The sequence below is a fragment of the Enhydra lutris genome, unplaced genomic scaffold (genome assembly GCF_002288905.1).
Source record: "Enhydra lutris kenyoni isolate GAN:26980312 unplaced genomic scaffold, ASM228890v2 scaffoldscaffold17, whole genome shotgun sequence".
In the NCBI taxonomy this organism is placed as follows: Eukaryota; Metazoa; Chordata; class Mammalia; order Carnivora; family Mustelidae; genus Enhydra; species Enhydra lutris.
In genome coordinates, this window is record NW_019154101.1 from 9,085,879 (window position 1) to 9,098,692 (window position 12,814).

At 55.6% G+C, this 12,814-nt stretch overlaps 1 protein-coding gene across 1 annotated transcript; it reads left to right on the forward strand.

The window, feature by feature from the left end:
• Positions 1 to 5,737: 5,737 nt before the first annotated feature.
• LOC111147891 (potassium two pore domain channel subfamily K member 16) lies at positions 5,738 to 12,138 on the forward strand. The gene is made up of 5 exons (XM_022504155.1): positions 5,738 to 5,950; positions 9,021 to 9,135; positions 10,407 to 10,573; positions 11,437 to 11,602; positions 11,915 to 12,138. The coding sequence occupies exons 1-5, from the start codon at positions 5,738 to 5,740 to the stop codon at positions 12,136 to 12,138; spliced, it is 885 nt and encodes a 294-aa protein (XP_022359863.1).
• The last annotated feature ends 676 nt before the right edge of the window (positions 12,139 to 12,814 follow it).

Below are 12,814 nucleotides of genomic sequence, written 5' to 3' on the forward strand. Positions count from 1 at the left end.
CCCCCATGAACCACTCACACCCAGATTTTGCCTCAGGGTCTGCTCTGAGGCAAGCCCAAGGTGAACAAGGGCATCTATTTCAAAGTCACGGTAGGGGGCGCTCTTGCAACCAAGCCCTCGGGCTGGTAAAGTTGGAGTCCAGTCCCCAACTTCAACCAAAGCCCTGCTCTTCATGGTGCCACATACTGGGCCACAGGGAAAGAGTTCATGTGGCAAAGGAGTCCTGCTGCTCCGAAAAAACACAATGGAAAATCTGAACAAGGTCAGTACCAGGTGTGTTTGTTTGTTTTAATCCTTTCCCTCAAATCAGCCCTCAGCTTTCTCCCTCCTCTCTGCTGGCCACAGAGCTGGGCTGGGCCTCCCTACAATCCCACTCTCTGGCCATGAGAGCAGAGCCCCACACAAACCAACCTGCCCCTGCCCCCAAACATGATGCTCTCCCGCACCCTCACTGTGGGGGACATCCAAGGAGACCTGACCTGCCACTCTGGCCCCATGGTGCTGCCCATCCGGTGGGCACAGGGAGGAAACCAGCGCTCCTTTCCTCCCCTTGCCCTTTTCCCCACAGGGGACGTCCCTGGAGCAGGTGGGCCTTATCTTCTCCCTCCAGTTCCGGTTTGGAACGTGCCCTGGCCCTGTCTCACTCGTGCGGATATGTGCCTATCGAGTGACTCCTCGAGCGAATGCCGATGTTGGTTGGCGGGGTGGTGGCCTGTCCTTTTCCTTATCTCGGGGCTCATTCAGATGGAAAGGGGCCCCAGGCCCAGCTGCTCTGTTTACTCTGCATTCTCTGCCCATTGTACACAAAATTGATCTGAGAGGGGTTTTGTTTTTCTTCTTTTTCCTCCAATCTCCTTATTAGTTCAGCCTCAGAAAGTCCCTTATCACTGCCGGATGTCAGGCCACACTCTGCCACCAGGCCTGGCCAGGTTCGGCTCTCCATTAATTGATTTTGCCCTCCCCACTTGGGGAGCACAAATTGGCTCTGCCCATTAGCAGAAACAATTCCCTGAAAGGAATTATAAATCAGGCCCTGCGTCCACCCATCCCTCACAGCGCTGTGTGCCCACGTGGGGAAGTGTCAGGCAGGGAGACGGAGTGCTTGAGGGCCAGGGCAGGTCCCCACAGTCATGCAGCTTCTCCCCTAAACCAGATGGAGGGAGGCCTCAGCCGACAGAAGGAGTGCCTGAAAAAGGTCCCAGCACAGAGGGCTCAACGAGCAACAAGTGTGTGCTGACTGAGTACAGGGACAGAGAAAGGGGCCTTGAAGGCCTCTTGATTTGATCCACACCCACCAGTTCTGCCATTCCATTAACCACCCTTTGGCTCTGTGGCCTTGGGGTTTTCCTAAGGACCCAGTAAACTGGCAGTGCTCCTGGGAAGGATTCTATCTAAATTCCCGTCAGGTCTCTGGATGTGCGAAAAGTGAACATGAAGACAGGACCCAGGGTGCAGGTGCGAGGAAAGGAGAACACCAGAAGGGAAGGGCAAGTGGCCGGGCAAGGGGAGACAACATTGCCAGCGCACAGGAGGTCCCCGGTAAGTAGGCCGCAAGTGAATGGACTGTCTTGCTCCTGATGAACCTTCCCAGGACCAGAGGCGGCAGGAGGAGGGGAGCGGGCGCTCCAGGGAGGACTGATCCAGCCCTCCTTCCAGCCCAACACATCAGAGACCTACCTCTGGCCCCCTGCACTCACCCTTTTCTCCCACACAGGTAGTCCACGCTCTTCCCCTTCATTTCCTTCCACCCGAGAACCACCAACATTCCCCGTGGACCATGTCCAGGACCGTCAAGGCCACTCAGGCTACAGGGGATGCTAAGACCTGCCTGAGATCCCCCAGACATCCACAGATGAGCTTTCTGAATGATACAGGAGAGAACGCGTCACACGTTGAGCTTCTCTAGGGCAATAAAATAGGATTTGATTATTACGTGGTCTTGCAGGTGTAACTACAACCCTAGCTTAACGTCAGGAATTAGCAAGTCTGTAGTGATGGGATGGTGGCCAACACCTTGTCATCCCATCTCTCCGGACCAGAAAGAAAAGTCTTGACACTTCCTTCCTCCTCTAAGACGAGTCCACGTCCCGGCATGGTGCTGTCTGGGAAAGCCCTGGGTGCAGAGGAGCGTTGTACAGGAGAGCTTGAGATCCCCAGGTGGCTTTGGGGAACCCAGAACATGTAGGATGGCAGAGAAGGCAGCTGCCAGGCTGGGCCAGGCCCCACCTAAACCCCGGGATGGATGAGGTGCTTCAGAGGACACAGAGGACACCGTGGCCTGCCCTCCACACCAGTTACGGTGCTGAGATGTCCCCATGTTTAGCCTCCACATCCTGCCCTCACCTCGGCTCCCTGGGATTTATTGTTCCCGTTCGGGCCTCAGAGCAGATTAAGACCCTATGACGCTCCCACTCTCCTGATTGGATATCCCCGTACTTGGGATGGTAAAATTCTCCCCCTGGCTTTTACTTCCTACCATCTCTCTCTTCCCCTCCCTCGCCCTAGACATACATGGCCACCGTCTCTGCCTCCCCATAACCCCTTCCAAGGGACACATGTCCGTGTGCGGCCCCCACGCCCCTGGTTGAGCCAGAGAGGCTAAAGGTAGTGCTGACACAAGGATGGCCAGACACCTGTGAAGTGGCCCACGTGAAAAGGCTCCCTCAGACCCTTGGACTCTCACCACAGAGGACCTGAGGCAAAGAGTAGCAAGAGGAAGAACAGGGGACACAGTAGCTGACACTGACGGGATGCCGGGGGCGGCCTGGAGCAGAATTCTGTCCCAGCAGAGGGAGGCTGGGACAAGCAGAGGGGCCACCCTGCGAGGAGAGGGGACGGAGTCCATGAACGGTCAGGAGTGAAGACACGGGCTGGGTTGTTCCAGAACCCTGGCGGCTCCTGGTTTCCGACCACAAATTGTTTCAATTAAGATAACTGGAGTGTGTTCCTATTCCTTCCAGCTCAAATAAGCCTTGAACTATGAAAACAACAACAACAATGGCAAAAACTTGTGTAGCCACTGGGGACTCACAGGACACCTAATAGTGACTTGAACAAAGAGGGGTTATGTTTCTAACATTTTTGAAACCTAGAGATGGGCGTGCCCAGGAACGGGCAGAGCGTCTTTGCAACACCCTTGGCCATTCCCTCAAGGACACGAGGTGGCTCGGCAGGGCCAGTCCTCTGTGTGAGCGGGGCAGTGGGGCCCGCTGCAGCTGAGGCCTCTGTGGGGACAGAGCGGCTTTACCCCACACCTCCACAGCAGGCTCCACACTCATCCAATTGGCCAGAACTGGGTCACATGGCTGCCCCGGCTGCTAGGGAGCCCTGAAAGTGTGTGCCAGGGGCACCATCCATCCTCCGACCCCCTCCCCATTTCTGTGCCCCTCTTCCCCCTCTTTAATGTGTTTTTTGCTTCTAATGATGTGGCCTGCCTATCACCTGGGCCTCCATGGACCATCCTCAGGCTACCAGAGCCGTTCTGCCTGCTGCAACTGGCGGGTGTGGGATTATGAAAGCCCAGCTCCCCTGCCTCCACCTGGGACTCGCAGGGTGTGCATTCCCCACTAGGGCTCTCCGGGAACCAGGCGGAGCTGGGACTACGGTCCCTTGTGTGGCCCCACCTGTCCTACATTCTTATCGACCCTCCCCTAGTCTGCTGTTCACACACAAATCCCGCTCTCAGGACTGCTCCCAGAGACCCCGATGAAGAGCCTGGGGAGCAGGTTTATCATGATGGGTTGGACGGATCACGCTCCACTGCCTGGAGCCGACATCTACACACACACGTGGGGCTCTGTTAGCTGGGAGGGAGGGAAAGGGTGTGGGCAGAGGCTCGTGTTGTCCACTGCCCCAGCTCATCAGACAAAACGTGAGCAGGGAACTTGATTCTCACACAGGGCCAGTACGAAGGTACAGCGGTGTGGCTGCTTGGGGAAAATAGTCTGGCACTTCTCAGAAAGTTCGAGTGACCACACGACCAGTACTCCACTCCTGGAGACATGAAAACATACATCCTCACAAACACTTGTCCACGAATATTCGTGGCAGCATCATTCATAAGAGCCGAGAAGTAGAAACAACTCAAATATCTATCAGCTGACGCATGGATAAATAAAATTCTCTTCTCTGTCCTACGGAAAAGGACACAGCTCTAAAGAAGGACGAAGTACTGAGATGCGTGCCATGGTACGGATGAACCTTGAAAACACCAAACCAAGGGGCCAGGCACAAGAAGCCGCATATGGTATCATAGCACGTCTATGAAATGTCCACAAGAAAGAAACCCAGATAGAAAGCAGATGGACGGCTGCCTGAGGCTGAGGGACAAGCTGGGTGGTTGGGGAGGATAGCTAAGAGGGGATAGGGGATTGGGGACATAGCATGATTCTGAACATACTAAAAGCCATTCAACTGTATACTTTAAAACTGTTAAGTGTCTGGCTTCGGCTCGAGTCATGATCCCAGGGTCCTGGAATCAAGTCTCACATCCGGCTCCTTGCTCAGTGGAGAGACTGCTTCTCCCTCTTCATCTGCCCTTCCCCCTCCTCATACTCGCTCTCTCTCTCTCAAATAAATAATGAAATCTTTTTAAAAAATAATAAATGTGTGAATGATACGGTATGTGAATTATATCTCAATAAAGCTATTGCAAATACACACACAAGCAAAGAAGAGGAAAACACCCTCAATTCCACTCCCCTGAGAGAACCCTGTGAACATCTCAGGTCAGGAGATACTTCGAGCTTCTTTTTTGTTCATGCATGTATCTTGTCGTTGTGGTATGCTCTGAAGGCAACCTGCTGAAGAACTTCAGGCACGGAAAACCATCAGCAAAAGCTATGAAGCAAGTGTGTCCAACTGCTTAGGAACATCAACCCTAAAACCGCTCCTGATCGAGGCTGTTATATGTCTATTTGCTTTGCCCTGATTTGTCACCAAGTTTACTTACCCTCGGGTTTCCCCAATAGGCAGGTCAATCCTCCCAGCCCCATTCTGTAGCCAAGGCAACTGAGCACAAGGCAGAGTCACACCCATCCCGATTTATTTTTTTTGTAAGGTTTTATTTATTTATTTAGTTAGTTAGTTATCTGAGAAAGAGAGATAGCATGAGTGGGAGGGGTAAAGGAGGAGGGAGAAATAGAATCTCAAGCAGATTCCACGCTGAAGAGGGAGCCCGATGTGGGGGCTCGATCCCAGGACCCTGAGAGCATGACCTGAGCTGAAACCAAGAGTCAGATGCTCAAATGACTGAGCAATCCAGGTGCCCTCCCCCCACCAACATCCTGATTTCTTCCCAGCTTGGGGCCTGAAGCATTATGGATGAAAGACTGGGGGCTGCGGAGGGCGCCCCTTCAGACCAGAGCAGAGCAAGGGGGAAGCATCTGATTTGGTCCAGAAGTACCCCTCCAACCTAGAGGCCAAGGACAAGGCAAGATGACCTCAGGAGGACCCTATAGGTCTCTTTGAGGGGTCCATGCCACTGACTTGTGCTCTCCATGGTGGAAAAAAAAAAAAAAGGCTGGTTGGGGGTGGCAGGCCTGTTTGCACTAGAGGCACTTAGCGCAGCCAAGCTGAGCCGCACTGTTCAAACAGACTCCCCGGCCTCCAGACACCTGTGCTGAGGAGGACGAGAAGAGCGAAGCAGGCAGGAGGCTGGGCTCGGGTCCCTGCGCACGTTCCACCTCTCCTCCCACAGGCAGTCCCCCAGGCCCCGGCAGCGTCCTGGCCACATATCATGCCCCGAGCTGGGCTCTGCAGCTGCTGGGGAGGCCGGGTTCTGCCCCTGCTGCTGGCCTATGTCTGCTACCTGCTGCTCGGTGCCACTGTCTTCCAGCTGCTGGAGAAGCAGGCGGAGGCTCAGTCCAGAGACCAGTTCCAGTTTGAGAAGCTGCGCTTCCTGGAGAACTACACCTGCCTGGACCAGCGGGCCCTGGAGCAGTTTGTACAGGTGAAGGGGAGAGGCTGGTGTGGGATGGCGGGCGGAGTGCGGTTCTCACGGAAGGTCCAGAGCTGCCCCCCAGGGGCCGGTGCCCTGTTCGGACACCGCGCATGCTGGCTGAGCCCTGGGCTGGGTTCTGGCCCCGGGATCCAGAACCAGATTGCCGTGCCGCATTGAGCCAGCCGCTTCCACCCGCTGGCCCCAAACGTCCTCCTCTACAAGGTAAGGAGAATAACCTCATGTGAGCTGCAGACATTTACAGCAAATCAAAAGCACCTTTTCAAGCTGACACTCACGGCGTAAACATGAACTGCGTGTCAGTATTATCAACATCGCAAATGTCCTTCTCCCACACTCTGCCTCCCCTCTCCCAACGGCACGGCTGCAAATCCTGCTGTCCTCTCCCTGCTCACACCCATGAGGGCTGACCACACGTGAGGGCTGTGGGGGCGGAAGACACAAAGATAGATGGGGAGCCAGGGCCGGGGAGACAGCCCCAGCAAGGTGTCCTTAGGGGGAGGTCTCTGGTGGCAGAGCTGTTCCCTCCGCCTGACCTGGGCCCCTTCTGCTTCCCTGCACAAACTCTGGGGCCCCAGCACCCTCTCATCAAGAAGCAAGGCAAAACCACAGTGTTGTGAACGCCTTGGAGACCAGGGGGCCCCGTGAATGACAATACCCACCAGGAAGGAACAAGCCGAGTGCGGAGTCATCACAAAGACAAATGACACTTAGTGGGCTTGCCTAAAACAGTGGGGAATCCGCGCATCCTGATGGGGTCAGAGCAGTCAGCTGCATCTTCTGGAGCTGAGCATTTTGTATGTGTTTCCTCATAACAACCTATTACCATCACTGTCTCCAGTGGGCAGGTGGAAACTGAGGCACAGAGGGGTGGAGTGTTGGCAAGACTGCAGGGTGAGTGATAGAGACAGAACTCACCCCAGGCCAGATGCTCTTCACCATACAAATTAGCATAAGAGCGGGGTTGGGGGCCGGTAAAATAGGGCCTAGAGCAGCGGTTCCTCAAGTGTGGACCAGATATGACTGCATCACATGGGAGAGTCCTTTGGGAATGCCAGCAATGGCACCCAGCCCCAGACCCTTGGAATCAGCAGCTCTGGGGGCAGCCCAGCAACCTGTCCTTCATCAGTCCTCCAGACCATGCCCATACCCTCAAGATGGAGGTGAGATGACATAGAAAATGATGGGTGGGCTGAGTGTTCAGAGAGAACTTTCTGGAGATGTGAGACCCCTGTCCACATCTTGCTCCCAGGAAATGAGGATTCTTTGCTCTCCTGCAGTACAGACCTGGGGTCATGGCAACCCTGTGGGGCTGAGAAGGGCTCTGGAGCCTCCCAAGACCTCGGGGAATAAGGCAGAAGCCCCGGAGTCCATGACACCTCCTCCTCCCTCAGCCTAGGGTTAGAGGCAAAACCCAGGAGCCAGAGGGTGCTAGAAGGATTGGAAGCTGGGATCTAACTAGCTCTGTAAACAGAGGCGGGAGACAACAGGCTTGATGGGAGCCCCAGCTGCTGATTAATGACACTCTGCCCTGGCCTCCTCAGGGGAGCCAGGATACCCCTGTCCTTAGCCTCCTGGGGAGGGACCGTCAGTTGCCAGGGATGCCCAGCTGACAGGAAGAACTCTGGTCTAGAATTCCAGAACACATATTACTGGTACAATCACAAGAGGAAAAAGCTGTTAGCAGCACCAGAAGCTGTATTAGAGACTCCTCCATAGGGAAAAGGCCTTGCCTGGGGTCACAGGACTCATGTCTGACTTTCCCAACTACATGTGGATTCTTAGAGAAAAATGGAAGGTTGCACTAGGGGCCCCACCCTCAGTACCCTCACCGAATCAAGGCCGCTTCCTTAGCAGGATGGAGATCTTCAGGTTGGCTGTGGGAGACAGCTGGGCCCAGGGTAAGTGCTGCTCCCAAGGGGGAGGGTCTCCAGGGAGCCAGCGTGTTCCAGAATGTTCCTTCCAGGCCTCTCGGGGTGTGTGGGAAAGGAAGGGAGACCAAAGTCCACATTCGAAGAGACCAGTTCTGCCAAAGTGAAGAAAAGCAGACAGCCTGTGTCATGACTCCCAGATTGGCCCAGCCTACCAGGGCCACCCCACCCTGGCAGGGAGCACGCTCATGCAGCCAATGGGGAAAAGGTTCTCACGGGAACTAGAGGCTGGAGTTGCCCTTCCCCCACTGCCTCCTCCTGCTTGGGGGGCTCTATCAAGTGGCAAGACAGTGCTGCTGCCTGGGACAATGCACGGTGACAGGATGGGACTGGGGGGCAGACTGGAGAGGGACCCGTAACCACCTCCAAGAGGCCTGGGCTTAGGGATGCAGGGGCTTTGGTTGAGCCCACAAGCGTTCAGTTTGTGTAAACACACTCAACACACATGCACACACATGCAACTTGGAGAACCCATGCACGTCGCAGGCATCCAACACACCACCCAGAAACACTGCTACACACCTGACCTTTGCCCAGGCCTCTGATGGAATTTCCCTTACCCGTAGTCCCAGGCTGGGAGTCACTAGGGGGCAGCAAAGAGCAAAGCCGCCAGCTCACCTGGAAGTTTGGAGAACACAAGATTCTAGGTCTCCACCATACACCCTGTTGGGAGGGCAGACCCATGGCTTTCCTGTGGTCCCCCAAACCCCACATTCCCCAGTAATCCCTTCTGGAAGCATCTGACCTGAAGTCGTCCCATTGTCCTCACAACACACCTACACCTCACCCTCTTGGCCAATGGCAGCGTCTCCCACGTGGCCCACCCCATAAGCACCCTCTGCCTCCTTAGGCCTCGTCTCCCCTTCCCCAGCCCATGTTTACAGCTCACGTGGCAGTCAGCCCTGGCCCATGGAACAAGCAGTGGATTTGGAATCCAACGGCCCTGGACAAGTCATTTATTTAGCTACTCAGGCGGAGCCCTGGTTTCCTTTCCTACAAAATGGAAGCAAGAGCCTCTAAGAATATCATTAAATGAGATAACAGGAAAGCACCCTGCCTGTCCATCAGCTGATGCCTCTGCTGCCTCCACCTCCGACCCCATCCCAACCTCCCCTCCCCCGCCCCAACAGGTCATCATGGAAGCCTGGGTGAAGGGTGTGAACCCCAAGGGCAACTCCACCAACCCCAGCAACTGGGACTTTGGCAGCAGCTTCTTCTTCGCAGGCACAGTTGTCACCACCATAGGTAAAGGGCTGGGGTGGGGAAGGGCTTCCCCAAAAACCCCTGTCTTGGTTTGGGTTCCCCAGAGCAGAGGCTGAGACCAGGACATGGTTTGTCTAAGAGATGATGCCAGGAAGCATGAGCAGAGAGGTGGGAAGGCCGGGCAAGAGAGGAGAAAATGCAGCAAAGTTCGCGTTGAGGAGGAGGGTCCCAGGGAGGGGCACTGGCCTTGCTCCTACCTGGACCCTCTCAGAGGCTAGGCAGAGCTCTGCCTCAGAATGGTGCCCGTGAGAGGAGAGGAAGCAGGGCTATTTACCTACCAGCTCCTGCCCTCGCTGGATGAGAGCTGATCCCAGATCAGCGCTCCAGGATTTGGAACTTGCCCATACACCCAGCATACTCTCAGGTAGAGAGAGATGCAGGGACTCGGGATTCAGAACCACCTGTGTATATAGAAACCGCCCCACCCCCCCAGCTGCAGGGGATGCCCCAGGTGTTCCGAGGGGATAGGCACCCAACAGCACCTGCTATACCCCCTCACCTAGAAAACCGACACCACCTCTCCCAAGGAAACTCCAGACCTCCCATATCCTTGGCCTCCCCATCCATTCAATTAAGTTCGATTCCACTCACCTTCCTTGACCTCAGGGGACAACTGTAGCAGAAGGAGTGGTGGGTGGGTAGGGAGGGTACAGACTTGAATCAGATCCAGGCTCAGCCCTCAAGGAGCTTCTAATCCAATGAAGAGGAATGAGATAAGCACACAAAAAACAATAGTACAAGGCAAAGTAGATAATTAGACAGGAATGACACAAAGCACTATAAGGAACACTCCTAGTAGGTAGGAAGAGGGTGGCAGTCAAGAGGGCTTCCCTAGAGACAGTGTCCTTGGAGATGTGCCTTTCAAACACAGCAGGATTTTTTTTTAAGATTTTATTTATTTATTTGACAGACAGATATCACAGGCAGGCAGAGAGAGAGGAAGGGAAGCAGGCTCCCTGCTGAGCAGAAAGTCCGATGCGGGGCTCCATCCCAGGACCCTGGGATTATGACCTGAGCCGAAGGCAGAGGCTTTAACCCACTGAGCCACCCAGGCGCCCCCACAAGCAGAATTCTTACGAAGAGAGATCATTCTAGTGGGGCGGGGGGTGGGTGGCGGCAGAGAAAATGTTCTTGGGAACAGAGGAGCTTCCCCTCCACCCCCAGAGGTAGTGGAACACCACCTCTGCTCCATTCTGTGGGGGAGGCCATTCTGAACTCTCCTCCATATTTGCACACTCCTCCTCCCCCTGCAGGATATGGTAACCTGGCACCCAGCACGGAGGCAGGCCAGGTCTTCTGCGTCTTCTACGCCCTGGTGGGCATCCCACTCAACGTGGTCTTCCTCAACCACCTGGGCGCAGGCCTGCATGGCCACCTGGCTACCCTGGAGAGGTGGGAGGAGCAGCCCAGGCGCTCCCAGGTAGGGCCCCTTCCCACTTCCAGCCCTGCCGCAATGGGATCAGTTGCAGGGTGAGAACGGAGATTGACACCAAGACGCAGTTTGACTGGCAAGGTCTTAAGGGTCGATGCCTGTGGAAGAAAGGGCCCTGCAGAGGGAGAAGGTGAATTGTGATTGGGCTGGAATGAAGACTTGGACAGCCCTTCCTGGAGTTCGGCATTGTATGTGTGGCCATCGGAGTTGGCCCCACAGGAGGGCTGAATTGGCCAGAGGTTTATTCCCTGGTGTCCATCAGGCACAGGGTGGCCTTCCTGGGAAGGGTGTGCCCTTAAGCCAGACAGTCCTCTGTAGCCAAGGGCCACCTCCAGAGAGCTGAGAACTGGAGGCCACTGGCTGAAGGCTGGTCAACAAGGTTTTCTTTGCAGGGGGATCTGGGTGGCACAGCCTTGCGGTCATCACAGAGCTCCAGCACCTCCCCTTGTGGTTGAAAATAAGCTCTAGGCCACCCAGCACACCCCCAGTGCCCACCAGCTTGGCCAGCTTGCAAAGCCAGGCGCATGAAGGAGAGCCAAGGTGCAGAGGAACCTGGGATAGTTCAGATCAGAGTCCCCGTGGGCCTATCCAAGTGTGATCTCCAGGCCCAGAGGAGTCTCCAGATTCCAGCCTGACCCACTAATGAAATCCCTCTGACCAAATATTTCCCCGGCCTGGGCAAGAGCGCACACACACAATACAACCCCTACCCCAAAGGTCTGCAGGCAAGGAAGGAACATAGCTATGGTCTAGCTCCACTCCCAGATTTGTGTCCCCCCCCCCCCACATACACACATACACAGTCCTGGGGCCTTCTAAGTAGACTGAGAGGCAGACTCTCTCTCTCCCAGCTGCTGCAGATCCTTGGCCTGGCTCTGTTCCTGACCCTGGGGACGCTGGTCATTCTCATCTTCCCGCCCATGGTCTTCAGCCATGTGGAGGGCTGGAGCTTTGGGGAAGGCTTCTACTTCGCCTTCATCACTCTCAGCACCATTGGCTTCGGGGACTATGTTGTCGGTGAGAACAAGGCAGTCACATAGCTCAGGGTGGGGGCCACGGGGATTCGGGGGATGGGGAGATGTCTGCAGGTGGTAACCCTTGAGCATCAGATCGTCCCTGGGTATCCGGGGGAGACCAGCGGTTTGTGAGGCTGCTGAGGATTCTAACAGCCTTAGACATCTGCGGCCTGGGACACATGGCCCTTTCCCCTGGGGACCCCCACTATAGATCCTTGTTATGGAGAGACCGGCGGGGACCCCTATGGAACCTGGGGCGATGGGGATTCTGCCCTCGGATCCCTGGCATGTATCATGTCTCGTTCCCTGCCAGGCACAGACCCCAGCAAGCATTACATCTCCGTGTACCGGAGCCTGGCCGCCCTCTGGATCCTCCTGGGCCTGGCATGGCTGGCGCTGATCCTCCCACTAGGCCCTCTGCTTCTGCACAGGTGCTCCCAGCTCTGGCTGCTCAGCAGGGGACTCAGCCTCAAGGACCGGGGAGCCCCCAAGATAGATGGGCTCCCCAGACCTCAGAAGATCCCCATCTCTGCGTGAGATCTCCAGGGGCCTCAGGAGCCCTTCCTACTTCCCCGACCCTTGTATGCCTTCCGGACTTCCTGTTCTGTGTCCTTTCCCACTCTCTTCCTAGCCAGAGCTGGTCTCAGGAGCTCTCCAGAGAGCAAAGGAGATGGGTTGCCCAAGCAAGTCACTGCAAGGAGTTGTAGGACAGGATGAAGGACAGATGTGTGTGGAGTGAGACGTGCATCGTTGTCCCAAAGCTCCTCCCCCAAACATGACCTGGCAAAGTCAAATCCAGATATGGGTCACTCTGGCCAAGTCCCCATCATGCCCTCCCTGCATCCCCCCTCCCCACCCAGGAGACTTAATCCAGTACAGCATACAAAGGGTGACTTTATTTTCACCTCACGTGATACATGCACAATGAGCATTTGCCTGTGCGTCCAGCAGAGTGCCAGGCTCTGGGGGCACAACAGTAAAAGATATTGCTCTCTGTGTGCGTTTCATCCACTGGAAGGACTAGACAAGCAGAGATGCCCCAACCCAGTGCCCCAAATGGGGTAGGGGGCTATGACAAGAGCCCAAAGGAATGGCTGGCAGGGACCATCAAGGAGAGAGGCGGGGCAGGGACTTTGGAGCACCTTCTGCAAATGCAGTATCTGCCCTCGGGAAGCCAGCAGCTGCTTCTCCAACCTGCCAGCAACCCTTGCCT